The sequence below is a fragment of the Cajanus cajan genome, chromosome 1, assembly GCF_000230855.2.
Source record: "Cajanus cajan strain Asha chromosome 1, NIPB_CcT2T_4, whole genome shotgun sequence".
NCBI lineage: Eukaryota > Viridiplantae > Streptophyta > Magnoliopsida > Fabales > Fabaceae > Cajanus > Cajanus cajan.
Window position 1 is genome coordinate 17,684,977 of NC_138517.1, and position 26,386 is coordinate 17,711,362.

The 26,386-nt window shown below is 31.1% G+C and overlaps 2 protein-coding genes and 1 long non-coding RNA gene across 3 annotated transcripts; 2 read left to right on the forward strand and 1 right to left on the reverse strand.

The window, feature by feature from the left end:
- Positions 1-8,804: 8,804 nt before the first annotated feature.
- LOC109813307 (ABC transporter C family member 10) lies at positions 8,805-15,921 on the forward strand. Its single transcript, XM_083076001.1, has 12 exons — positions 8,805-9,138; positions 9,240-11,317; positions 11,453-11,773; positions 11,857-11,943; positions 12,033-12,617; positions 12,699-12,863; positions 13,276-13,570; positions 13,710-13,924; positions 14,483-14,788; positions 14,862-14,925; positions 14,995-15,234; positions 15,625-15,921. The coding sequence occupies exons 2-12, from the start codon at positions 9,266-9,268 to the stop codon at positions 15,735-15,737; spliced, it is 4,443 nt and encodes a 1,480-aa protein (XP_082932127.1). The 5' UTR covers positions 8,805-9,138; positions 9,240-9,265; the 3' UTR covers positions 15,738-15,921.
- A 3,993-nt stretch (positions 15,922-19,914) lies between these two features.
- LOC145958514 (uncharacterized) lies at positions 19,915-21,722 on the forward strand. The gene is made up of 2 exons (XR_014434342.1): positions 19,915-20,492; positions 20,652-21,722. It is a non-coding gene; the product is annotated as an uncharacterized LOC145958514 (long non-coding RNA).
- LOC109793390 (receptor-like protein EIX2) lies at positions 21,607-25,968 on the reverse strand. Its single transcript, XM_083076006.1, has 2 exons — positions 22,363-25,968; positions 21,607-21,845 (listed from the first exon to the last, which is right to left on the reverse strand). The coding sequence occupies exon 1, from the start codon at positions 25,768-25,770 to the stop codon at positions 22,372-22,374; it is 3,399 nt and encodes a 1,132-aa protein (XP_082932132.1). The 5' UTR covers positions 25,771-25,968; the 3' UTR covers positions 21,607-21,845; positions 22,363-22,371.
- Between the last annotated feature and the right edge of the window lie 418 nt (positions 25,969-26,386).

A 26,386-nucleotide genomic window follows, 5' to 3' on the forward strand; every position in this document is an offset into this window, starting at 1 on the left:
TTGATAATTCATTCTTGTAAAACAAAATTAACGTAATATATACATTTCAAAATATACTAAAATATTATCATAAAAAAATACTAAAAATATGAACACTTTGATTGCCTTCAAGTTGTTGTTCAATTTGAACAAAATTTGATATAAACATATAAAGTGATATGAACTTTCAATCTAACGATTGGATTTACAAAATTCACATTTAATATAAAGTTATTGAGCGGTGTAATACTTAGTAAAAGTTACACCGTGTTATTATGACCCTTATCATTTTAAAATATATAAAATATTATTTAAACTTTTAAATTTATAATAAATAATTTAAATTGTATCATAATATTAATTTTAAATAGAAATAAGTAGATTGTTAATTATACAAGTAAGTATATATATATAATATATATATATATATATATAGATTAATTAAATATAATATTATTATTAATATTGGTAATATAATTATTATGTATTTTTTAATTTTTATAGCAGTCTGGACACACCAAAATGAGAGGGATCCAAAGATAGTATAAGTATGAGATTGTATAATTGAGGATGACTTAAATGAATTAATTTGTAGTACTAATACTAACAACATGCATATGCTTTTCGGTAGCTAATCTCATCAAAACTTCACAGTTAAGTGTGCTTGACTTGGAGTAATATAGGGATGGGTGACCTTCTAGGAAGTTTCCTTGAAAATGTGCAGTAAGGATAAAATACGTTGAAAAGTGAAGTATCATGAAATAACATCCTTGAGAGGCCAAATACGAGAGTTGTTACATTAATAAATTTATTAAAATTAAACAAATTTTTTTTGAAGGTTATCTACAGAAAAATCTGTAGATAACAACTATCGTGGGTTATCTATGAAAAAATTTCTGTAGATAACATTATCTACAGAGAAAATCCATAGATAACAACTTTTGTGGGTTATCTATGAAAAATTTTCCGTATGTAACGTTACTTACGGAAAAATTTTCGTAGTTAATGTTACCTACGGAAATTTTTCCATTATTACCTACGAATTTTTTTTCGTAGATAATTAACACTTACCTAAGGATGTTCATGCTTATCTACGAATTTCTTCTATAGATAATGCTAATTTTTCTTGTAGTACTCTGTTAAATGAACCTCGAGTCAATATCTTGGAAGATGCTAATAATGTAGACTTGATCTCCTTGCCACCACCTGGACATAATCCCAACAATGCAGATAAATGCAAACATTGTCATTATCATAGAAATTATGGTTACAGGGTAGAAGAATGTTGGATGCTAAAGAATCAAATTGAAGAATTGATTCAGCCAAGACAACTCAACCATTATATCAAATGATCTTGATAATATCAAGGTGGTTATCGAGGTTGAGGCTGAGGTCACGGGTGCAATAGAGGTTTGCAAACCAGTCCTCAAGAGTTTGTTAGATCACTAATAACACAAAGCCACAAATATGTGAGCAAGATAAAGAAGGTACCCATCTCCATGGTGTAATTAACATCATTGCTAGAGGATTTACAAAAGAGGGAAGCAACCAACTTGGTCCGAAAGAGGAATCTACAAAATATTAACAATGTCAGTTCCACATCAACTACTCCCATTTGATCTACATTGTCGATCACATTCGTCGACAATGACTACATTGATATCAGCCTAAACCAAGATGATCCAATGATGATTTCAGTGGAATTGACTAATTAAGGGGTGCATAAAACCTTAATTGATCAAGGAAGTTCGGTTTATTAACAATTTTATATATACTTTCTTTAACATGAGGTACACGATTTTTTTTTCTTTATATAATTTCAAAATCGTGACTAGAATATAAATTTATCTTTCAACAAACTTATGAATTTATCTTGTATGTAAGATGTGTTAGAGTATATAAATAAATATAATTATCATTTTATAACTTAATTTTTGAGTTATCACATCACATATTATTGAATAATTTACAATGTTAAATTTTATAAATTTTATTTTAAATGTCCATCTTTTTAACACTATTAAAAATATAAAAATAAATATGTTAAATTTTATAAAAATCCAGTTTAATTTATTTATGATATAAATATGTTTTTAATATCTAATATATATTTTTAGATGATAATTTATTTTAAAATATATCTTATAATAACAATTCTAAATGGAACATAAATCTTCTGATTTTTCTTATTTTGATTTTTTTAATCAATATATACAATTTTACTATTTTGATTTTTTCAATCCACGTATACAATAAATAAAAAACACAAAAGATAAACATGCATGGTAAAAATTTTATTTTATCAAAAAAAATTTTATTTTAATATATTACATTATATATGTGAATATTAAGACATATATATATATATATACATATATATATTATAATTAAACTTTTTAAAAAAATTAATTTATTATTAAGAAATTTTTTTTATTACATGAGAATTAATTTCTTTCAAAAATTTGACAGATATAAAATAAATAAACCTTTTTTCTGAATCTATATTTTTATTTTATTAGAATATAATTTTTATTTTTTAAAATATATTATTTTTTTAGATAAAAATTTATGTATATGTCAAATAGTAGTGGGGCAAGTGCCCACTATTCCAAACGTGCATCCGTCCCTATATATATATATATACATATATATATATATATATATATATATATAATATAGGGGGTTATAATTATACCAATGTAACTTTTATTAAGTATTATGCTGCTCAATAACTTTATATTAAATGTGTATTTTGTAAATCTAACCGTTAAATTGAAAGTTCATATCACTTTATAAGTGTATATCAAATTTTGTTAAAATTGAACAACAACTGGAAGGTAATCAAATTGTTTATATTTTAGTGTATTTTGAAATGAATATATTACATCAATTTTGTTTTATAAAAATGAAGTATCAAACCATCTTGAGTTAATATAAAGTTTTGTATATATAATCTATGAGAGATATGAACTTTCAATCTAACAATTGAATTTACCAAATTCACATTTAATATAAAGTTATTGAGCGGTGTAATACTTAGTAAAAGTCACATTTAATATATATATATATATATATATATATATATATATATATATATATATGAGGGGGTTTATAATTACATCAGTGTAAATTTTACTAAGTGTTACACCACTCAATAACTTTATATTAAATGTGAATTTTGTAAATTTAACCGTTAAATTGAAAATCTTTTACTGTTAAATCATATATACAAAATGTTATATTAATCGAAGATGATTTCTTGTAAAAAAAAATTAAATCTGTCGGAAAATTTATATTTTCGATGAGAAAATTTTTGTAGGAAAAGCTATATTATTGATGGAATATTTCAGAAAAATTTATATTTGTCGAAAATGTAAGAACTGGTTTTAAATTTGATATGAAAATATTATGATATAATTAGATAAGATTTTAAGTAAGTATTTTATTAATGGTTGATAATTAAAAAATAAAACAAGGATAAATACATTTTTTGAATTTTATGTTTGATTTAAGATAACTTACAAAATAACTCTTAGTAAAGTTATTCCGCTCAATAACTCATCGTGTGTGTTGAATTTCATCGATCCAATTAATTGTTAATTTAAAAATTATTAAATTTTACTAATAATTAATATATAAAAATTAATTAGTTTTGGAATAAATTATTTGCTAATTAACAATATAATTGAAACATTAATTATTTTAAATTATTTAACTAAAATCTTATTGACAATTTACTATATGATCTTAATATTTTTGTATAACTAATATCTGATTTTAAATTTGATATGAGAATATTATATATAATTAGATAAGATTTTAAGTTAGTATTTTATTAATAGTTGATAATTAGAAAATTAAACAAGGATAAATACATTTTTTTTGAATTTTATATGTTTGATTTAAGGTAAATAAATATATTAAATTAATTAATAATTTATTTAAAATATTAAAATTTAATTTATAAGTATGTAATAAATAAATATTTATAATTTTATAAATTATATTATCATTATAAATTAAAAATTTAAATAATTTAAATTATAATTTTAAATCGAAATAAGTAGATGTTAATTATAAAAGTAAGTACATATAAATAAAGAATAACTAAATATGTTATTATTATTATTATTATTATTATTATTTGTAATATAAAATTATTATATATTATTATTATAGTACAAATATGAGATTGTATATTTGAGGATGACTTAAATGAATTAATTTGTACAAGTTATACTGACAACATACATATACATTTCGGTAGCTTACTCATCAGAACTTCACAGTTAAGCGTGCTTGACCTGGAGTAGTACAGAGATGGGTGACCTTCTGGGAAGTTTCCCAGAAATTGCACAAGTAAGGATAAAACATGCTAAACAGTGAAATGTCGTGAAATAAAATCCTTGAAAGGCCAAATATGAAGATTGTTACATTAATAAATTTATTAAAATAAAAAAAAATTATAATTTTCGACGGGTAAAAAAAGGGTTGTAATATTAATTTAGAGGCAGTTGGTGCGACAGTTGATGAAAGGGTCGCAATGTTAATATAGATGCATTTGGTGCGACAGTTGATGAAACGGTCGCAATTCCAATTTTGCGACGGTTTGTGCAACGGTTCTGATAACCGTCGCAAAATTGCCTGGTGACGGACAATTCTGCGACGGTTCCCAAACCGTCGCAATGTTGTCTTTGCGACAGTTCTAACCATCGCAATGTAGGCCATATAACCGTCGCAAAATCGTCATTTTCTTGTAGTGAACGTTCTTGAATTTGGACATTCCAAATACTCTTATCCAATCGTACATAAAACCTTTATACTACTAGAAAGTTACTATTTGACGTCATCAATTCTACATCAGTTTAGGTAAAATTGATGTAGAAATAAAATGCGGTGACATTTTTGTAAATAAGTATATAATATAAAGCATATTTACATCAGTTATGGTTGGGACCGATGTAAATATTGAGTGTTCACCATCATTTTTAATGGGACGGATGTAGTATTGAATACGCGGTGGCAATTTTGTGAATAATTATAAATAGATATACATCGGTTCACCTAGTAACTGATGTAGTATTGAGAAGCATAAGAGCCCTCTCTTCATGAAGAACTCTCATTTCAACCCTTTTTTTTCCAAACCCTCCCTCAGTGTCGTTCGTCCACCAGAGTCGCTGCGCGTCGTCGCTGTTGCGCATCGCCGTCACTGCCGTTGTGCGTCGTCGCTGCTGCTACGCATCGCGGCGCGATTCTTTTGGGCACTATATAAGCGGTTTTCATATGCAGCTTGCAAGGCTAAAGGTGCTGGCTTTAGGGTTCATTTCAAGGTAACGATTCCTGTTACTTTGAATTTGGTTATTCTCTCTATTAGTTTTCGCAATTTGATAAATAGTTCTTCATTCAATTAGCAAATTCATCCGTGAACCAATTGCGTGTCAACTTAGATGATTAGTGTTTTAAATGGTGTACACTTTATCTTCTTGACTCAACTACGGATTCGTTGATTGACGAAAATTGAAAGCATAGATTTAAGCTTATAAATCTTGATGAAAAAGAAGTGGTCTATTTTTATTAATTTTGGTAAATGAGTTTATTTATTTTCTTATATAAATTCGTTTATTTTCGTCACTTCGTGAATATAGAAACACATAAGCTCAGTCTGGAAGAAACGCATCTTGGTGTGCTTGGTTTATTTATGTCCTAATCTACATCAGTTCTCAGAACCGATGTAGAAATCTATATATTTTTTACGTCGCTCTATTCTACATCGGTTCTGAAACCGATGTAGATGGCTTCACGGAACCGATGTAGAAAACGTGTCTTGTAGTAGTATTAATTGGTTTTGTGGGTGAACAGGTGCATATTTGTGGCTCTATGGAAATGTTGACAACTTTTGGGCCACCACCCAATGCACAAAGAATCATGGTCAGATACTTGTTGGTTGAGGCTAACACGTCCTATATCATCTTTATAAGACGACAAACATTGAACCAAATCGAGGTTGTGGTATCAACGCCTCATCTAACCATGAAGTTCCCAGGCACAAATGGAAGAATAATCTCCATAAAGGCTAACCAAAGCCCTACTTGGCAATGTTACGTAGAAAGCTTGAAAGTTTCAGCTCCAAGTCCTAGCATCGATCTAATGACTCAACCTCCACCAATGATGGCTCATGTTGCCAACATCGCTAACAAAAAGGTAAGTTGGAAGGAACAAAGATTTTATACCTGGAGTAATAGACAAGAGACAAATTGATGCTCTTCAAAGTATCAACAATGGAAGGAGAAGGATAAGAAAAGACAACAAAGAAGGAAGAAAGGAAGGAGGTGCGACACGCAAGGGCGTAAATGTGAACAAAGTAAGGACAATGACAATGATTTGTGTTGGCCAAATACATATATTATTGAGGTGGTATGTTGAGACAAACTCGACCACGTAAATCATCAATAACATCGGTATAACACATTGACAATGAGGTTTAGTCAAAAAAGGTAGTTCAGTTACATGATAATCAAGACATGATAATTGCGACGATTATCTTATAAAAAATGGATGCCCAATCACAATTAGGGAGAGGTATGCATAATATAATACCAAAGAGATATCATGAACACATTAGACAGACTTGATTGTCGAAATCCTTTTTACAGATACCTTCCCAGTCCGAAATAAAGAGAGAAAATCTTACCTTTTGATGTCGGATCATGAGAAGAAGGAAGAATCTCCTTGGAGAGCTATTCCCGGTAAGAACAAGTGGTATTTCCATGATTGGTTTCACGTTATTAAGTTTTATTTTTATTTTAGAATATCAATAATTTTTTTAAAATTAGTAGAATCTATGAAGTACCAATACTTCAATTTGCTTCACGTATTTGTATCCGTATCTAATATGTATCCGATACGATACTATTGGATACTTCACCGATACGTGTCAATGAAATATCTTAGCCCTTAAAAATATTATGAAAATTTTATTCAATTCCGATATTCTCAGATACATCACCAATATTTATTGGTGAAACGTATCGATAAAATATTCAAATTTTTGAAAAATTATGAAATATCCATTACAACTAAATAAGATATATAAACATGTTTAATATAGAAAAATAGAAATATGGGTCCTTGATAAACTATAAATAAAAATTGTCTTCTATATAGATAATTTTAAGAAAGGAATGAAATTGGTAATATTATTTCTATTTGTAAATAATAAAAAGTAATTTATGATGAAATGATTTATAATTTATTTATTATTAGTAATATACAATAAGTATATTTTTAATTTGAATTTGCAAAATAGCAATTATATATTTAATGTTTATAAATTTTGATCAAAATTACAAGTATACAATTATTATATTATATGAACACTGATATATATGATGATACGTATCTTATAAGTATCGTATCTTATATATTTTAAAATAATTATATTACCATATCGAATACGTGTACGCGTATCGTATCGGTGCATCATAGAGTAGAATTAAAAAATTAAAATCTGTCATGCAAAATTTTGTACGAGACCTCGTGGTGTGGCAATGCTGTCATCGTCCAACAGTTTCTATGTATCAGCAAACATTATTTTTGCTTCTTCTTCTTTCAACTCTTGGCTTCGTTTTCACGTCCCACTACGTTGTCTTCCAAGTTCCAACGACAAGAAACATATAAGAACACAAAAAAATGACACTCAAGTTTGTTTTTAGTAACACGGTGAACAACCTTTCGGTTTACTATAAGAGAAAACCACGTCTTAAGTTAAAAACACAAAACAAGTGCGTTGAAATTCCACTTTTCCCACCCATTACTCATTCATTATTCATCCGGGTTTCGTGTTAAACTGCCGTAAGTTTCTATTTTGTTTATCATTATTACATGTTTGTTCCATTCTCCTATATTTTTCAATGCTTTCACTGTCAGTGTCATGTTTATTATAATGAGTTAAACTATGAATTTTTTTTTCCTAGTACACCCAATCACATTATACAGTGTCCGGGTAAAATTCAACAACATGAAGTGTCGTTCGTACTTTTTTTTTTTTCAACTCATCTTTGTCCTCTAATTGCTGTCTTACTCTCTTCTTTAGATGTTACTAGTTGGGAGTTGATTTACAGAGCCAATTCTTTTTTTTGAAGCATTTATTGCCATTTAATGTTCACAAGATCTCCTTTTGGCGGGTGCCTATTTTTCCTCTTTCAAATCTTTTGGATAATAGACAATTCTGTTTGAAACAAATATGAACATAATAAAATTACTAGTTAAATTAAAATAATTCTACGCTTATTGATCTACTCACACATTGATGATCTTTATCAGGTGCTTATATAGCGTTGCTATAGATTTTTGGGAGCATTTTTTGTTCCTATTTTTAGATATTAAAATAAAATGTCACACTATTTTTATTTTACAACAGAAAATGAACTTCAAAGTTGTTTTCTCAAACCAAATTAATTTTGATTGTTATGGAAAGTTTATAATTAACTATTTAGTTTAGTTTTCTTTTTACGTGTTACAAGTAAAAACTATCGCCGGCTTGCTAATTACTAATGACTAATTTCGTTGGACAAATCTAACTGATTATGTTTGATAGAATTTTCCTTCTCGAATTTATTATTTTCTATGATGAAATTCAAGCTCAATCTAGCTCCACTCGTACTAAAATAATGTTGATTATTTGGTTCAGTTTATTTTTAAGAAATAATCATTTCTTGTAGTAAAAACCACTTTTACTCTGAAATTATCTCAATCAAACGAGCGCGACATAAAATCAGCTTTTCTTTTTCTGCGTTACTCAATGTTTTAGATATTTTCTCTGTTTTTTTTTTTTTGTGATAAGAATTTTCTCTCTTAAAATAAGCATCGTCATGTTTGCTAATTGCTGGTCTTTGGTATATGAACCTTCACCAGAGTCTACTATGTAGCTATTAATTATTTAAGCTGTTTAGAAGAATTAGCACTTATCATGATATCAAAACGCTTCTGTATAAGAGGAAGTAATTAAGTTTGGTACTTGCCACTTCCCTTTTTTCGCACTTGAATTTTTACATAATTAAGTTTCATACAAGTCCGAAAGGTTCTAGTATAAGTGAGTTCCAGCAACAATCTCCAAACCAGCGACTCAAGCTTTTGGTAGAGTTGATCTTATTCTGCTTAGTGAGGACCCCCTTTTTTGGTTCATGTTTTTTATTTTATAATTTTTTTGACCAATGTTATCTTAATAAAGACATAATTTGATTGTCCTTCATGCATGTCAGAGGTTGAGCCGCCAAGAGAACCTTCAATGATGGAAAATTTTTGGAGCATGCTTTGTGGGGATTCTGATTGTGCTGGAACTGGAGGAAAGCCACCTTTCTGTTATGATTTCAAATTTTTAAAAGATCCTTCTACATGCACCAATCAGTTCTTGGTCATTTGCTTTGATGTGCTACTACTGATCACACTGGCATGCATTTTGATCCATAAATCTTTCTTAAGACCATTTCAGGGTCAGTTTCAGGTTGAAATATATTCAAACATGCAGCTGATTTCAGCCATAACCAATGGCTCTTTGGGGTTGTTGCATTTGTGCTTAGGCATTTGGGTTATAGAGGAGAAGTTAAGGAAAAGCCACACTATTCTTCCTCCTCATTGGTGGTTGCTAGAACTTTTCCAAGGATTAAGATGCTTGTTGGTAGGCTTAAGTGTAAGTCTTCAGTTGAAACAACTTACAAAATCATGGTTGTGGTTGTTTTCTCTTCTTACACTCTTTGTTTCCACTATTTTCTGTGTTTTATCCATGTCTTATGCAATTGGTAGCAGAGAGTTGTCTTTCAAGGAAGCTTTAGATGTTCTGTCTCTTCCAGGAGCAGTTTTACTACTCTTGTGCACTTACAAAGTATTTAAACGTGAAGAGATTGACAGAGATTTTGATGAGGGCCTCTATGACCCTTTAAATGGTCACCTTAATGAAGTTGATCCTGATAACTATGTAACCCCATTTGCGAAAGCTGGATTCTTCAGTAGGATGTTGTTCTGGTGGCTGAATCCACTGATGAAAAGGGGCCAAGAGAAAACACTTGAGGACGAGGATATCCCAAAGTTGGGAGAATCAGATCGAGCAGAAAGTTGTTATTTTGTGTTTTTAGAACAATTGAACAGACAAAAAGGAAAAGAACCATTGTCACAATCATCAGTGTTGTGGACAATAATTTTGTGCCACAGGAGAGAGATTTTGGTGTCAGGATTGTTTGCATTGCTCAAGGTACTCACCTTGTCTACTGGTCCTGTACTTCTGAATGCTTTTATTTTGGTTGCTGAGGGTAATGGAAGCTTCAAATATGAGGGTTATGTATTGGTCATATCACTTTTTGCTATAAAGATCATAGAGTCACTATCACAAAGACAGTGGTATTTCCGCGCTAGGCTTGTTGGGATGAAAGTTAGGTCACAACTTACAGCAGCCATTTATAAAAAGTTATTGAGGCTATCCAGTGCAGCTAGATTGACACACTCTGGTGGTGAGGTTATGAATTATGTGACTGTGGATGCTTATAGAATTGGAGAATTCCCATTTTGGTTTCACCAGACTTGGACAACAAGCCTTCAAATATGTATTGCTTTAGTGATACTTTTTAATGCTATTGGGATAGCAACAATTGCCTCATTGGTGGTGATAGTTCTCACTGTGGTTTGCAACACTCCACTAGCAAAGTTGCAGCATAAGTATCAGAGCAAACTCATGGTGGCACAAGATGAGAGATTGAAGGCCAGTTCTGAAGCTCTTGCGAATATGAAAGTCCTGAAATTGTATGCATGGGAAACCCATTTCAAAAATGCTATAGAAAGACTAAGAAGTTTGGAATTGAAATTGTTAGGTGCAGTGCAATTGAGAAAGGCATACAACATCTTTCTATTTTGGACCTCACCCATATTGGTCTCCGCGGCTTCTTTCGCAACGTGTTACTTCTTGAAAATTCCTCTGCATGCAAATAATGTTTTCACATTTGTGGCAACTTTACGCCTTGTACAGGAGCCAATTACAGCCATCCCAGATGTTGTTGGGGTGATCATACAGGCTAAAGTGGCATTTGCCAGGATTGTTAAATTCCTTGAGGCACCTGAATTGCAAAGTAAGAATTTCAGGAATTGGTGTTTTGATGAAGGTATTAGAGGCTCAATTTCAATCAAATCTGCTGACTTTTCATGGGAAGGTAATGTATCAAAGTCAACACTTAGGAACATAAACTTGGAGGTTAGACATGGGCAAAAGTTGGCTATTTGTGGAGAAGTTGGCTCGGGAAAATCAACCCTATTAACTACAATTCTTGGAGAAGTTCCTATGCTAAAAGGAACCGTAAGCTTTTATTCCTTCAATGCTCATAAAATACACTACTAAATCTTGGGCTACTCTAATTGGCTATCATGTTGATGACTTTTCTACTTTATAGTTCAATATTAATAGAGTGTTTAATTCTCTCTTGAATTACAGATTAAAGTTTATGGGAAGTTTGCATATGTTTCTCAAACAGCATGGATACAAACTGGTACTATACGGCAAAATATTTTGTTTGGATCTGATTTGGATGCTGATAGATATCAAGAAACACTTCGTAGATCTTCTTTACTGAAGGACCTGGAGCTGTTTCCTCTCGGAGACCTCACTGAAATAGGTGAGAGAGGAGTTAACTTGAGTGGAGGTCAGAAGCAGCGAATTCAACTTGCACGTGCTCTTTATCAGAATGCTGATGTATATCTCTTGGATGATCCATTCAGTGCTGTTGATGCACATACTGCCACAAATTTGTTTAATGTAATGATATTATCCTTTCTTCGCATACTATATTTATGTTTTATGTATCATTCTTTACTCAAAATGGCTTTGAAACTTGGCAGGAATACATAATAGATGGTCTTAAAGAGAAAACTGTTTTACTCGTTACTCATCAAGTTGACTTTCTACCAGCTTTCGATTCTGTTTTGGTAATTCATAAATCTGAAGGCAAAATTCCATATCCTTCCTATTCACCTTGCTTCTACTTATAGGCTGATTTTTTTCCTTGCTTTCATAGTTGATGTCAAATGGGGAAATCCTAGAAGCTGCTCCTTATCATCATTTGTTGACCTCAAGCCAGGAATTCCAAGATCTTGTTAATGCTCACAAGAAAACTGCTGGTTCTGACAAGCCTGTGAATGTTACTTTTTCGCAGAAACATTCAACTTCTGCTAGAGAGATTACACAAGCTTTCATGGAGCAGTCAAAAGCATCAACTGGGAATCAATTAATAAAGCAAGAAGAGAGAGAGATAGGAGACATAGGGTTGAAGCCGTACTTGCAATATTTGAATCAGATGAGAGGCTATATACACTTCTTCGTTGCTTCTCTTTGTCACCTTCTATTTGTCATTTGCCAGATATTGCAGAACTCATGGATGGCTGCTAATGTTGACAATTCCCAAGTCAGCACATTGCGGTTGATTGTAGTTTACTTCTTGATTGGGGCAATGTCTACAATTTTCTTGTTGATCAGAACTCTTCTTGTAGTTGCCTTGGGTATTCAATCATCAACAAATTTATTTTTACAGTTAACAAACTCCCTTTTTCGTGCACCAATGTCTTTTTATGACTCTACACCCTTGGGAAGGATACTTAGTAGGGTAAGTATATTAAACAATTTCTTTCTTTGCTATGAATTGGAGTGGAAGTAACAATATTTTGACTGTCATTTTCTTGTTTAGGTCTCATCAGATCTAAGCATCATGGACCTTGATGTTCCATTTATCATTGCTTATACTGTGGGAGGTACTACAAACTTCTATTCTAATCTCTCGGTTTTAGCAATTATCACTTGGCAAATGTTGATTCTCTCTGTACCGATGGTTTACATTGCAATACGTTTGCAGGTAATGAACAAATTCTTCTTTGAAAAATATTGTGATGCTTAAATTGTTTCTTCTATTTGATTAGCATTGCAAAAGCCATCAAATTTAGCTAGATAAAGCTCATTGTCCTTCAGCTTTTATATTTTGGTAGGTCATTGATGAGGTTATTTTATGGTATTTGTTACACAAGCATACTCCACAATGATGAGATATTGTTCGTTTTGAGTCTAAGCCCTCACGATTTTATTTTTGGTCATTACTCAAAAGACCTCTCGATCATTGAAGTATGTTTGTATTATATAAGTTATTATTTCTTGTCTTATTTTATCGATGTGGGATTTGTTTGTATCCCAACATATTTTAATAATTGTTTTTGTATAATATGAAATATCTATGGTTCAAAAGTTACATAGTGTTTCTCTTTTGAAACTAGAGATACTATTTCTCCACTGCAAAAGAAGTGATGCGCATGAATGGCACAACAAAGTCCTTTGTAGCTAATCATGTAGCTGAAACTACTGCTGGAGTTGTGACAATAAGAGCCTTTGAAGAAGAAGATCGTTTCTTTGAGAAGAATCTTGATTTAATTGACATCAATGCTAGTCCTTTCTTCCATAGTTTTGCCTCAAATGAGTGGCTGATCCAAAGATTAGAAATAGTTAGTGCAGTACTTCTTGCCTCCACAGCACTATGCATGGTTATGCTTCCACCTGGGACTTTTGCCTCTGGTGAGACTTTGGTCATTGTTACATGTGAAATGCATGACTTTGAGCATTACAATTATCTTCAAATTATTTGCTTTTATCGTCAAACAGTGCCATTATATCTCTTGATGGAAGATTCTTAATTTTTAATCCTTTGTTCTAGGATTCATTGGCATGGCTCTCTCTTATGGCCTTTCACTAAATGCTCAGCTAGTATTTTCAATTCAAAGTCAATGCAATCTTGCAAATTACATAATCTCTGTAGAGAGGCTGAATCAATATATGCATATACCAAGTGAGGCACAAGAAGTAATTGAAGGAAATCGTCCACCTTCGAATTGGCCAGACGTTGGTAAAGTAGAACTAAATGACTTGCAGGTAATTATTTAAAAGGTTTATTGCAATTTTTGCTATCCAACCACTATTTTGTGAATTTTACCACTCCACTTTTAAATCGCACATTTTGCTGCTCAACTTTCAAATTTTCGGCCATTCTGTCATGCGACTCATGCCTTTAATTAACCATCTATTGCTGCTCAACTATTAAGGTGAAATATTGACTGTTGACATGATATATTAATAGTTGATATGTGTCATTAACTATTGATGTGACACTGATACATTATGTCATGTCATCTTTTATATGCTACATCAACGATTCACTTAATCAATTAACATGTTATGTCAATCAATGTGTCACACCAATATTCAATTAATAACATTAGATGGTCAACTAATAGAAAGGCAAAATGTACGAAATTTTGAATATTGGATTGAAAAATGTGCATTTCAAAAGTTAAGTGATAAAATTTGTAAAATTGTGAAACACGGGTGGCAAAAAGTGCAATTAATCCTATTTAAAATGTATATCATAATGTTGAAAAATGACCTTTCAAATGAACTGCATATTTAATTTGGCTGTTTATTCCAAGACAGATACGATACAGGCCCAATGGACCACTTATACTCCATGGAATCACATGCACATTCAAAGCAGGCCACAAGATTGGAATTGTTGGCAGGACAGGCAGTGGGAAGTCCACTCTTATAGCTGCTTTATTTCGTCTTGTGGAGCCAGCAGGTGGAAAAATTGTAGTTGATGGCATAGACATCTCTTCTATTGGCCTTCATGATTTGAGGTCACGTTTTGGTGTTATACCTCAGGATCCTACCCTTTTTAATGGGACAGTTAGATACAATTTGGACCCTCTATCTCAACACTCTGATCAAGACATATGGGAGGTAAAACTTTGTGACATTCTATTTATCTTTGCTTTGCATAGCAAATGTATCCTAATTGTTGCTCAATATGAAGGTTCTCGGGAAGTGTCAGTTGCGAGAAGCTGTCCAAGAGAAAGAAGAAGGATTAAACTCATCAGGTACATATTCATCATTATAGTAACTATGTCACCAATATTAATAATAACTAGTAACAAATTGTTAAACAGTTGTTGAAGATGGATCAAACTGGAGCATGGGACAAAGGCAATTATTTTGTTTGGGGCGTGCGCTTCTAAGGAGAAGTAGGATATTAGTGTTGGATGAAGCAACTGCATCAATCGACAATGCAACTGATTTGATTCTGCAGAAAACCATTAGGACTGAGTTTGCCGATTGTACTGTGATCACAGTAGCACACAGGATACCAACTGTGATGGATTGCACTATGGTTCTTTCAATCACTGATGGTAAATTGCATTTTTTACAATTGACAACCCCTTTATCTGGTCCAACAAAAATTCATAACTCTGTTTTCATTTTCTTATGTTAATACCTAATCAAACTATACTTTCCTCAATATGAGGACAAGTTAAAGAGAGCAAATAGTGCAGTTCATATATTCCTAACTGGAATTCTATAGCACTTGGTTTGACACACACCATACATAGCCATGTTAATTTGGAAAAGGACATTCACCTAGTAAAAGGCTAATATAATAAACATTAAGGTAGTTGATTTAATGATACCAAGTAAACTATGATGTAATTGATTTTCACATCGAGTTTTCTTAGAAATAAAGAGTGTATATTTTATCATTTACTTGTTTTCTTCATTGAAAGGTATACTTTTATTGACAGGCAAATTGGTGGAGTATGATGAACCAATGAGCTTGATGAAGAATGAAGGATCGCTATTCAAGCAGCTTGTCAATGAATACTGGTCTCATTTTCAATCTGCAGAATCACATTAATGCTGCAAAATGTTGCTTTTTTGACAACTTTGTTGTCTATCTTACCTAGTAAAAGGGTAATATAATAAAGAATAAGGTTGTGTATGAGCTGAATTGGAAGATTTTGTCTTAGGCAAGTCCTTACTAATGAAATGGTTTATAATCGTCGGATTATGAGATTCACATTGCAATACGCTATTTGCTACTTCTAGATGTGTGATGTAACTATCAAATATACAATCATATTTGTCGACTTCAATTTTAAACCGTACTCGTTAAGGATCTAAATTCATTTCGGTCAGAGTTGTGCAATAAGAAAATGTTAAGAACAGTACCATTAGAATCATTTGAATTGAAGAGTTAAGTGACCCTTAAAAGAACCTTAGAAATACGTTTCCAAATAAATACAAACTAGACCTTCATTTATGCGTTTATGCTTGCTTTAAATACATGATTAAATTCCACGTGAGTTCTTCAAAATTCACACTATACACATGCCTTTTTAAAGCCCATAGGGATACACGTATTTTAATAGATTAAAAACAAAGTTACTGTAGAAAATAAAATGGTAGAGATTATTTTTTGGTAGAAAATAAAATGGTAGAGATTATTTTTTTGGGGAAGTATATATATACTCCTATATCATAAATTAGTATTTACAAATATTAAAGAAAATTATTTTTCTTACTTAATTATAAGATTTTCAATTTGACTCCCTATCTGATAGTTATGAGTTGGTATCTTTTATGTACTATTTGTACTTTTCTAAAAAAAAACTACCTTTTTTACTCTTAAAAAAAGGAAAACAAGTTGTAAAGCAAGATTATACCTATCTTGAGTCTCTCATCTAAACATTATAAACACTTATTTTCTTCTCAAGTATATTTCACACATCGTCTTTGTAATTGGACCAAAAAACATATATATCTTTTGGTTATTCTCTTTTAATTTTATGTCTACGTGATTTTTTTAATTGGTTATCCAATTCAATTTTTTAAAATATTTTATTGATACGAGGTATTCATCATCACAAACACTAACTAATTTCTATTGAAAATTATGAACATACATAAAGTGAAAATTCTCTTTTTAATATAATTCAATTCAATGTAAAAATGCTTTTACTACAACTTTAATTATTTATTATAAATCTAAAATATAATTTATATATTAATATTAAAATTGATAAATATAAAAATAAATATGACTTATATATTTTTAATCCCTTAAATTTAATATAAATTTAATTTTAATATCTCAAATTTAATTTTAATCTCTTTAATTTTTGTAATTTTTTAAAAAATCTTATTTTAGTTCTTATATTCAAATTTTATTAAGAAATTTGTCAAATATTATTACATAAAATATATTTATCTCTATTAATAAAACATCACATTTTATATTGCATAACTATCTCAATTTATAAATATGTTATTAATTAATGATTTAAAGAACTAAAATAAAATTTTTAAAAATTAATGAGACTAAAATATAAATTTTAAATTTGAGAGACAAAAATAAAATTATCTTAAACTTGAAGAGTTAAAAATATATTTAACTTAATAAATATTTTTTACTCATGATAAAATATTAGTTACGATGTCTAACTCTCAATTATAATGTACATCCACAAATGGTGATTAAATTAATAATCTTTGAAAGTAATATATTTAATATTTCAAAGTTCTTTACTCCATACTGTTCGAGAACATGCAAGACATGCAAATCAAACTTTTAAATTGATCACTGTAACTGTTCATATACTGTTTGCATTAAATAAGTCATTATGCAAATTTACAAACACCGAAACATTAACTTTTGTTTTTAACTCTTTGTCCTTTGTCCCTGGATTCTCAACCTGTCGCCATCCCCTCACCTTCCGTGAAAACAGTGTTTTTAATATTAAATTGTTTAATATGAACCTAATTTTCGTGCATAGTCAATGCTAAGATTTTTGTACTCACAAACTAATATAAAAATAAGTCTAGATATATATGACTTGTAAAATAATTAATAGAAAAGTTAACAATTTTATCAAACATGGTATGATATAATTCAATAATAGTATTTTTTATATATTGTCGATGTATTTAAATTAAATTATATTCATATTCAATAGTATAATAAATAAAACAATATTTTCATAAATTTAATCAACCTTTTTATATTAAATACCTCTTTTTTGTGTAAGAACTTTTTGAAGAATTTTTCTTCCAATTTTTAAAGATTCTTTTAAGTTTTTATCTAATTTAATTAGTTGTTTATAATAATTATTTATAAATTAAATTTTAATATTTTTAAAAAAATTATCAATAAATAAAAATAATATTGTTTCATAATATAAATTATTTATCATAATCAAAAATATAATTTATATGTTTAAAAATATTTAATTTATACAAATTTTAAATATAATTTATATAACAGTATTTATTGGTATATATAACTGAGGCTTAAATGAATTTTTGGTTTCTCATATATAATGTTGTAACACCCGGTTTTCATACCTTATATTAATAATATTTTAGAAATTATTTTCGTATATTAATATATTTATTTTAGAGTTTTAATATTATTTAATTAATTATATGATATCTATTTTATTTATGAAACATGATTTATTATTATTATTTTTAATTAGTGAAGCACGAGACATTTTATAAAATGTATTTTATTAATATGTATGCTTATGTTTATGTTGATTATTAAAGAGAGAGTATATTTTAATTATTATTTATTTTTATGAGAAGAGAAGGAGGGACGTGGAGGTCTTTTGATATTTATTATTAATATTTATTTTATTAATTGAGAAAAAAAAGGGTTAAGAGAAGTTATCAGAGGTTACCAAATCATTTCATATATTCACTTCTTCCTGACTCATTACCTCACTTGGGGGTGTGAGAATAATTGTTGAGTAGCAGGATTGACTCCCAATCCCTTACATGATGCATGCTCTAGGAACAGACAGATTATGAAAGTTTTTTGTTTTAATATCTGAGTTTTTTGTTGGGTTTTTGGTTGGATGTCATGCATGAATATGTGTTTGATTTTGAAATTAGATAAGTTTTGATATGAATTAGAGTGCTCTGTAGGTTCCTAGGGAAACCCTATGAGAAATAATTAGGAGTATGATCTTTTGACAAGATTTGAGGTAGTTTACATAAAATTGAATATGGATTCGTGATCTGGGTGTTATTTGAAGTGTTTTTACCGATTGAATGCTATAATTACATGTTTGGTTATGACATACGCAAGATTTCACGAAATTAAGTAATGCAGGTTCGCTTTGGGGCACCGATCGTAGTTCTTAGTGTCAGACGCAATGTTTAAGCCGAGCGTAGGAAAGCTTTGTCGAGGGGATTTCTCCACTTTAGGCGCGGTATTTAATTCGCCAGGCGCAAGTTGGGGCATGCCAGGCATGATCCCGATGATGTTTTACATTTTTTATGTATTGTTTGAAGGTGCAAATTGTGTGGGAATTAACTTATTACTATGCTAACGTAAGTGATGTGTTTTATAAGCATGATAAGGACAATAATCTTCAAATGATGATCTTATGAGTATGATTATGAGAAATGTGAAATGTGAACAAGTGACATGAGACATGAAAGTCCTTGACAAGTAAAATGTTGAGTCCATGAGTTTGTGAATGTGTGACATGCATCATATGCATTTATGTGACGGGGTACGATATGTAGTACATTGTTAGGGAAGGCCCTTCAAGTACAAAACATCTTGGAGGAGTCCTAGGGGATAGTGCGGTTTGGAAGGCCCAATTCTATCCGTTTGTGTGCATGAGATGTATCTTGTGCGACTTCGCTATCTCGACGAGACCCTAGCAGTACATTCTTATACTTGAGAGTGCACGGTTGAGCTGGCATGTACTCCTAGACTATTCCAAATATGTTGCTTCGGCAACATAACACGTGATATGTGATTATGAGACATGTGACTGGCGCCACATGCATGCACTACTAGAAAAACACTGTTTAACATCGCTATATCTACATCGATTCCAATAGAAACAATGTAAATAAGAAACATGGTGATAGTTTTGTAAATAAATAAAAGATGTAAGCATATTTACATTATTTTTGTTGAAAAATTCTACATCAGTTTTGTCACTGACCGATGTAGAAATGGAATCACAAAATTATATTCTACATCGGGTTTACATCTGACCGATGTAAAAGTGAAGGAAATTTTTTCATACACGCAACTGAACCTTCTCGACACAACAAGCTCTTTTAGTGCTGACCTTGGACTCACGAAAACCCTAGTTGTAAGTGTTCCAAATCCACAAACGGTCGTAGCTCTCCGAAAACATGGTGGTGCTCCAAATCCACAAATGCTCTTGGAGGAGCTTTCCGAAAATGTGAGCTCAAAGTCGTAGGTTTTTCTATAAGAAAGAATGGTGGAGGCCCTATCTCTGTCATTGGTCTCCACCCTCATTGGTGCGGACCTTCATCTTTGGTTGGGAGGTTTTGCAAGCGTGCTTCATCTCTTCTAGAAAATCGACGCCATCCCCTTTGGCGGCAGGGGCCTCCGAGGTCGAAGGAGGCGGTGACAGAGGTGCCTAAGGAAGGCGTCTTGAGGAAGGTGGAAATGGTGGTGTGCCAGGAGGTAGGGTTCTCGATGTGCAAGAGGATAAGCTTCATCCTACTTGACCACTGCATGGGAGAGGGAATATTGCAAGCGCCAACAGACTCGCAGGTGGGGTCGGCCACCACCAAGCTCTTACGTGAGTTCATTGACAAAGGAAAAACTAGAAGATTGGTAAGTGCCTTTGTGGTTCCATTTTATTATTCAAAAATAGTTGGCTGGTTTTCAACAATTGCAAATATTTCTATGAATATGTTGCATGCTCATTTCTCATTATGTTTTTACATTTTATCATTGATTTAAAATGGGACTTTGTCTATATGGTGTGGTTAGGTGAGAGGAAAAGGAAAAACGAAAACTTGATTTTGTTTACAAGAGAGATCTATCTTGCTGTTGGCTGCGTAATTAAATCATCAATAGACAAGTAACTCTCAGCTCCACCGAGATCCATCGAACCCAAGTTCACGGAAGAATGAATTTGACATCATCTGAATTGCCTTCTCTTAATGATTCTGCCTGTCTCTCTATAGATATTGCATCTTGGATCTCCTTTTGAAATTCTGAAATTAATGGCTGCATATGCCCATGGGGCTAAACACACATCAATGCTTTCTCTGCTATTTTTCACATTGATTATAGGTCATAGTCATTCCGCAACAAGGGATCGATAATTCCTTGTATAGTCATAGTGATGCCAAATCAAATTGTCATTTTTTTTATGGTGATTGTATATCTACCACATGGTTGTTGGCACAAACATACTGCACATTTCATTTGATAATTTTTTAAAATTAATAAAATAAAAGTAAAAAGAATTAGAAAAAAATTATAATAAAAAATGTTATTAGCCATATTAACTTACTTTTAATGATTTTTCTAAAACTCTCACAAACTTAATTATCTACTAAATGACTTTAGCTATATAATGAAACATTTTAACTTTTTTTTTAAATATAAAATGGAAGGATAAAATTAATCTGTCATTTAAAAAAATGAATAAATAGTATAATATATTAATAAATGGATAAAGATTTACATAAATATTTTACAAACATATAATAAATTATGTTATTTATTAAAAATTTTATTAAAAATAATAAATATTTTACAAACATATAATATATTAAATTTATAATAAATTTTTATCATAACAAAAAAAGTTACCTTATTTATTTTAAAATATTAATATTAATTTAATAAATAATTATGATAAATAAAAATTGAATCAGATAAGAAATTAAGAAAATTTCTACAAATTCTTTCGTTGAAGAAGTCTCTAAATACTCTCTCACACAAATTAAAAATTCTTGTTTAATATGTAGGAATCGATAGTCATGACTTAAAAATAAAATAAAATAACATTACATTACAAAGAGATCATAAAAAAAAAAAAAAAAAATCAAATCTGCAAGTTTCTTGAAACCACAATTTTACATTACATAACACTAGAAACATCAATACTGTATATCTTACACATTTAACAATCCATGAAGCTTTCATCCCAGATCGAAGCTAATCTGCTACAAACTGCAAATTTTGTAATATTATTCAGATTACATATATTAATCCTGATGGAGAAAAATTGAAGACTAAGTTTTAGTAACAAAATAAATTAAACTAAAAATCTTTACTAGCCATTGGAGTACAAAAATATACATAAGTACTGTAACCATTACAAGGTTTAAAAATTAGAGATATCATCTGAAAACAAGAAAATTTCGCTAAACAGAACACCATCTATAAATCCTTTACAGCAACCAAAGTAATCATTTTTTTTTATTGGAAAAATAGCAGTCATTTGCAAATGCAGGAAGTAAAGAAACAAGGGAGTTGATGAAAGCAAAAATGTATGTGTAATGATGAAGTAAAACAGAACATCTTGGAATCAGCAATAGAATGACTAAGGAATGTAATAAGTAAATTCTAACACTATCAAATTCATGCAAAGATGAACAATTGAAAATTATTCTCCCATTTCACGTCAAAAGGAGTTAATGATTTATATTTTGACTAATAGAGGAGAGAAATTAAGGGAGTTTCGTACCTGCTAGTGCTAGCTTTCCGACCATCTACAACACTTGGCTATATTCAGTTCAACTGTTACAAATACATAGTCTGTCACTCTGTTTAAGAACCTCAGATAAGCAATTCTCCATGGTTTCCAAAGTATTATTGGCCCTAATAATCCCCAAAAGCCTGCAAAGAATCCTAACCCCAAACTCATGTATAATGCTTCATTGAAAACTGAATTTTCTTCTTCACCATGGACTGCTGGTTCTTGAGGCTTTGCTGTTGTCTTGTCTCCAGGGCAGCTTTTGTTGAGTGGTTCACCACAAAGTTCAAGATTTCCTTCAAAACTAGAGGCATCAAATGTTTCCAAATGTCCTTCCCATGGGATTCTTCCACTGAGATCATTGTTGGATAAGTCTAACACACCAAGCCTATCAATTTTGGAAAGATTAAATGGAATTTTGCCAGAGAATTTGTTTCTTGACAAGTCCAGAAATTCTAGCCAACTTAAATTCCCGATCTCGGTAGGAATTTCTCCATCTAATTTGTTTCTTGATAGATTCAAAGAAACCAATCCAACTAAATATCCAATCTCTTTTGGTATTGCACCCGTTAAATCATTACTTGAGAGATCAATGCTTTTTAAAAGAAACTCGGGATTCCAAAACACATAATCCTGACCTTTCCACGTGAATAACACGTTAGAGTCGTAAATATCAAGAGATGTATATGAAGATGTTATTTTTCGACCCTTTACAATTTCATATGTTGTTATTTCCCTTTCCCCCAATTCAGTAAAATGCCCCAGACATGTAGGAATTCCTCCCGACAAATTATTCCTTGAAAGGTCCAAGAAATGAATTTGCCTCAAATAACATAGGTTTACTGGAACACTTCTGAAGAAGCGATTTACTCTCAAGCTCAAGATTATCAATTCTTGAAGATTTTCTCCTATCCACAAGGGTATTGGACCAAACAAAAAGTTTTCACTCACATCTAACATGACTAAATCAGTGCAGTTCTTCAATGTGAATGGTAGGCCTCCAGTTAAGCTGTTGTTTCGTAAGACCAAAGCTTGCAAATTAACAAGAGTACCGATGGACTTTGGAATCTTCCCTGACAATTTATTATTGCTTAAATCAAGTAATTCTAATGAATTTTTTAGATGTTTCCAACAGTTGGGCAGTTGTCCCGTTATTTGATTATTTGATAAATCCAAAGTAAGCATTGCTGTGGTTGCGCTTTTCGTGCACAAGAATGAATTTAAATCCGAAATCTTATTTTTGGATAGATCCAATGCAGAAGCTTGTGTTAAAAAAGTTGGAATTTCACCTTCAAGTTGATTTGATCCTAGACTTATAGCATTATAATCATTAGTAAGCTTGATTGGCAAATTCGGAATCGTACCTTTGAGACTGTTGCAAGACATATTCAGCCCAATTATATGCTGTAACTTGCTCCAAAACCACTCTGGTACAAAATCATCAATCCCAGCATCAGAAATATCTACATACCATAAGTATCTTTGAGTGTGGAGCCAATTTGGGAATCTAGGACCCAACTTGCAAGAACCTAATCCCAAACGAAATAATTGGAAAGGTGGAACCCAGGTTGTATCAAACTTTACAGACAACGAGCTATCTGTTAAATCTAACAACACCAATTTGGACATATTTGTTACATGCAATTCATTGATATCACCCTCAAAGTGATTCCCCCCCAAGCGAAGAGACACCAGCTCATTAAGAAACCCAATGCTTTGTGGTATTTCTCCAGTAAACTGGTTAATGGAAAGATCTAACATCCTCAAAGATCTAAAAGTTGAAAGATTTGGTAGCATTCCAGTAATCTGGTTATAAGATAGATCGAGAGTCTGAAATACGTGTCTATTGCACTGTGAAGAATTTTGAATGATGTTAGAAATTTCTCCACTCAAGTTGTTTCTGTTTAGGTATAATTCCTTCAATGTGAATATATTCCAAAGAGAAGCTGGAATCTCACCTTGCAGTTTGTTAGTTTCAAGGTGAAGAACTTCAAGAGACTTCATTACTTTCCCAAATTCATCTGGAATGAGACCTTCTAACCAGTTTTCATTAAGGTAAAGGCTACGAAGATTGGAGGTAAAGTTGAAAATCCAGTTAAATATAGCGGATGATTTCAGTGAATTATAGGAAAGGACAAGGGTGACAAGTGAAGATGAAGAACTTTTATTGGAAGCAGATGACACGAGAAAACTTTTATCAGTAAGACAACATCCATGTAGATAAAGTTCTCGTAGTTTGGAGCTGAAGTTGAAATTTCCTTCAAATATTGACGATGTCATATTATTTTCAGAGAGATCAAGGATCACTAGAGAGGGAAAGTTTGGATAGAAAGAAGATGACAAAACAATATCATTACCAGAAAGATATAGTTGTCGGAGATTAAGGCTATAGTTGAACAACAATTGAAATGTTGATGATGTGAGCATATTATCAGAGAGGTCAAGGATGGAAAGAGAAGTGGAAAGGTTGGAATGAGAAGGAAACAAAAGTGAAATATCCTCATCTGTAAGACTACAATCAACTAGCTTCAACTCTGTTAAGTTTGGAATAGTCTCACGGATCATTTGTTTCCAAGAATGAGAGGAGTCAAGATCATAAAATGATTCCAGGCCAAGAGTTGTTAATGAAGAGAGAGAAGATAGCCACTTTGCACCATTAATTTTAAGATTCAAATTATAGCCAAGTATAAGAGTATGCAAGATAGGAAGATTCCCAACTTGAAAAGGGATTGCTCCAGAAAATGAATTTCCTGAAAGATCAAGATACTTCAACTTTGAGAGATTTCCAAGTTCAGAAGGCACTTGTCCATCTAGACCATTGGCACTTAGATCAAGATACTTCAACTTTGAGAGATTTCCAAGTTGAGAAGGCACTTGTCCATCTAGACCATTGGAACTTAGATCAAGATACTCTAACTTTGAGAGATTCCCCAGTTCATAAGGAATCCTCCCATATAAGAAACCCAACGATGATAAATTGAGATACCTTAAGTTAGTGAAGGAGCCCATGAGTTGCTGATCACGGAAACTCCACATAAAATTATTATAGCTGAGATCCACGCGTTCAATTTTTTGTAAGTGAATCAATGAAGTGATATTCATTGTACCTGTCAAATAATACGTTTCTGAACCACGAAGATGAAGCTCGTGTACCTGACCTGTTTCATTGTTGCAATGAATGCCTTTCCATGTGCAACAATCTCTGTTATCTTCATCTTCCGTCCACGTAGACAGCATGCCAGACTCATTTCGGAGGCCATGTTTGAAGCTGAGGAGTGCTTGTCTCTCTTTTTCAATGCATTTGACATGTGATGGAGAGCTGAATCCATGAATGGATTGTTGAGTATGCCAAATGCACACTAACATTGCAAACAGCGTTTTCAGAAAGTAATTGCCCATTATGAGAAAGAGCAATAGCTAAGAATTATGATTTGTGGTGTGCATTCAAAACAGAGCAACAAGACTTAATTAGTACTAGTTGCTAATTGCTATGCTTCTTCGGCTTAATTTCTATGCCTTTATCTATGAAAATGACGCATATTTCTTTATCACCTTTTTATATTTTAAATCGGTATAAGAAGCAATAAGAACATTTTAAATGTAAAAAGTCCTTAATTACAATGAAACTTTAATGGATAAATATATTTATACAGAATTTTTAAATATTTATTGATACTATTACTTTATTTTCAACAACTAAAACAGATTGAAAATAGTTTTCTTATTAAAGTATAAGATATTTTCATAATCTAAAATATAACTTATTTGTTCAAGATGAGAATAGTTATATGTCTAAAAATATTTATTCAATCCAATATTTTAATTATAAAATAGTTTATATTTTCAAAAATATTTATTTATTGTAAATTATGTAAAATAAAAAATTATCATATATTATACATGTTTAATAATAATTTAATAAAATCTTGAAGAATTGTTGTTGAAAGAGATTGCACCCATTTCGCGTTGCTTATTTTTATCGCCGTATTTTTCAATGACTATAGGTTCAAGGAAA

What these genes read in the sequence shown, in the direction of transcription:
- LOC109813307 (XM_083076001.1), top strand. Translation starts at nt 9,266, where the DNA reads ATGATGGAAAATTTTTGGAGCATGCTTTGTGGGGATTCTGATTGTGCT. An exon ending in ACATTGCAATACGTTTGCAG is followed by an intron (nt 12,864 to 13,275) that starts GTAATGAACAAA and finishes TTTTGAAACTAG; the next exon opens with AGATACTATTTCTCCACTGC. An exon ending in ACCTGGGACTTTTGCCTCTG is followed by an intron (nt 13,571 to 13,709) that starts GTGAGACTTTGG and finishes CCTTTGTTCTAG; the next exon opens with GATTCATTGGCATGGCTCTC.
- LOC109793390 (XM_083076006.1), bottom strand. Translation starts at nt 25,770, where the DNA reads ATGGGCAATTACTTTCTGAAAACGCTGTTTGCAATGTTAGTGTGCATT.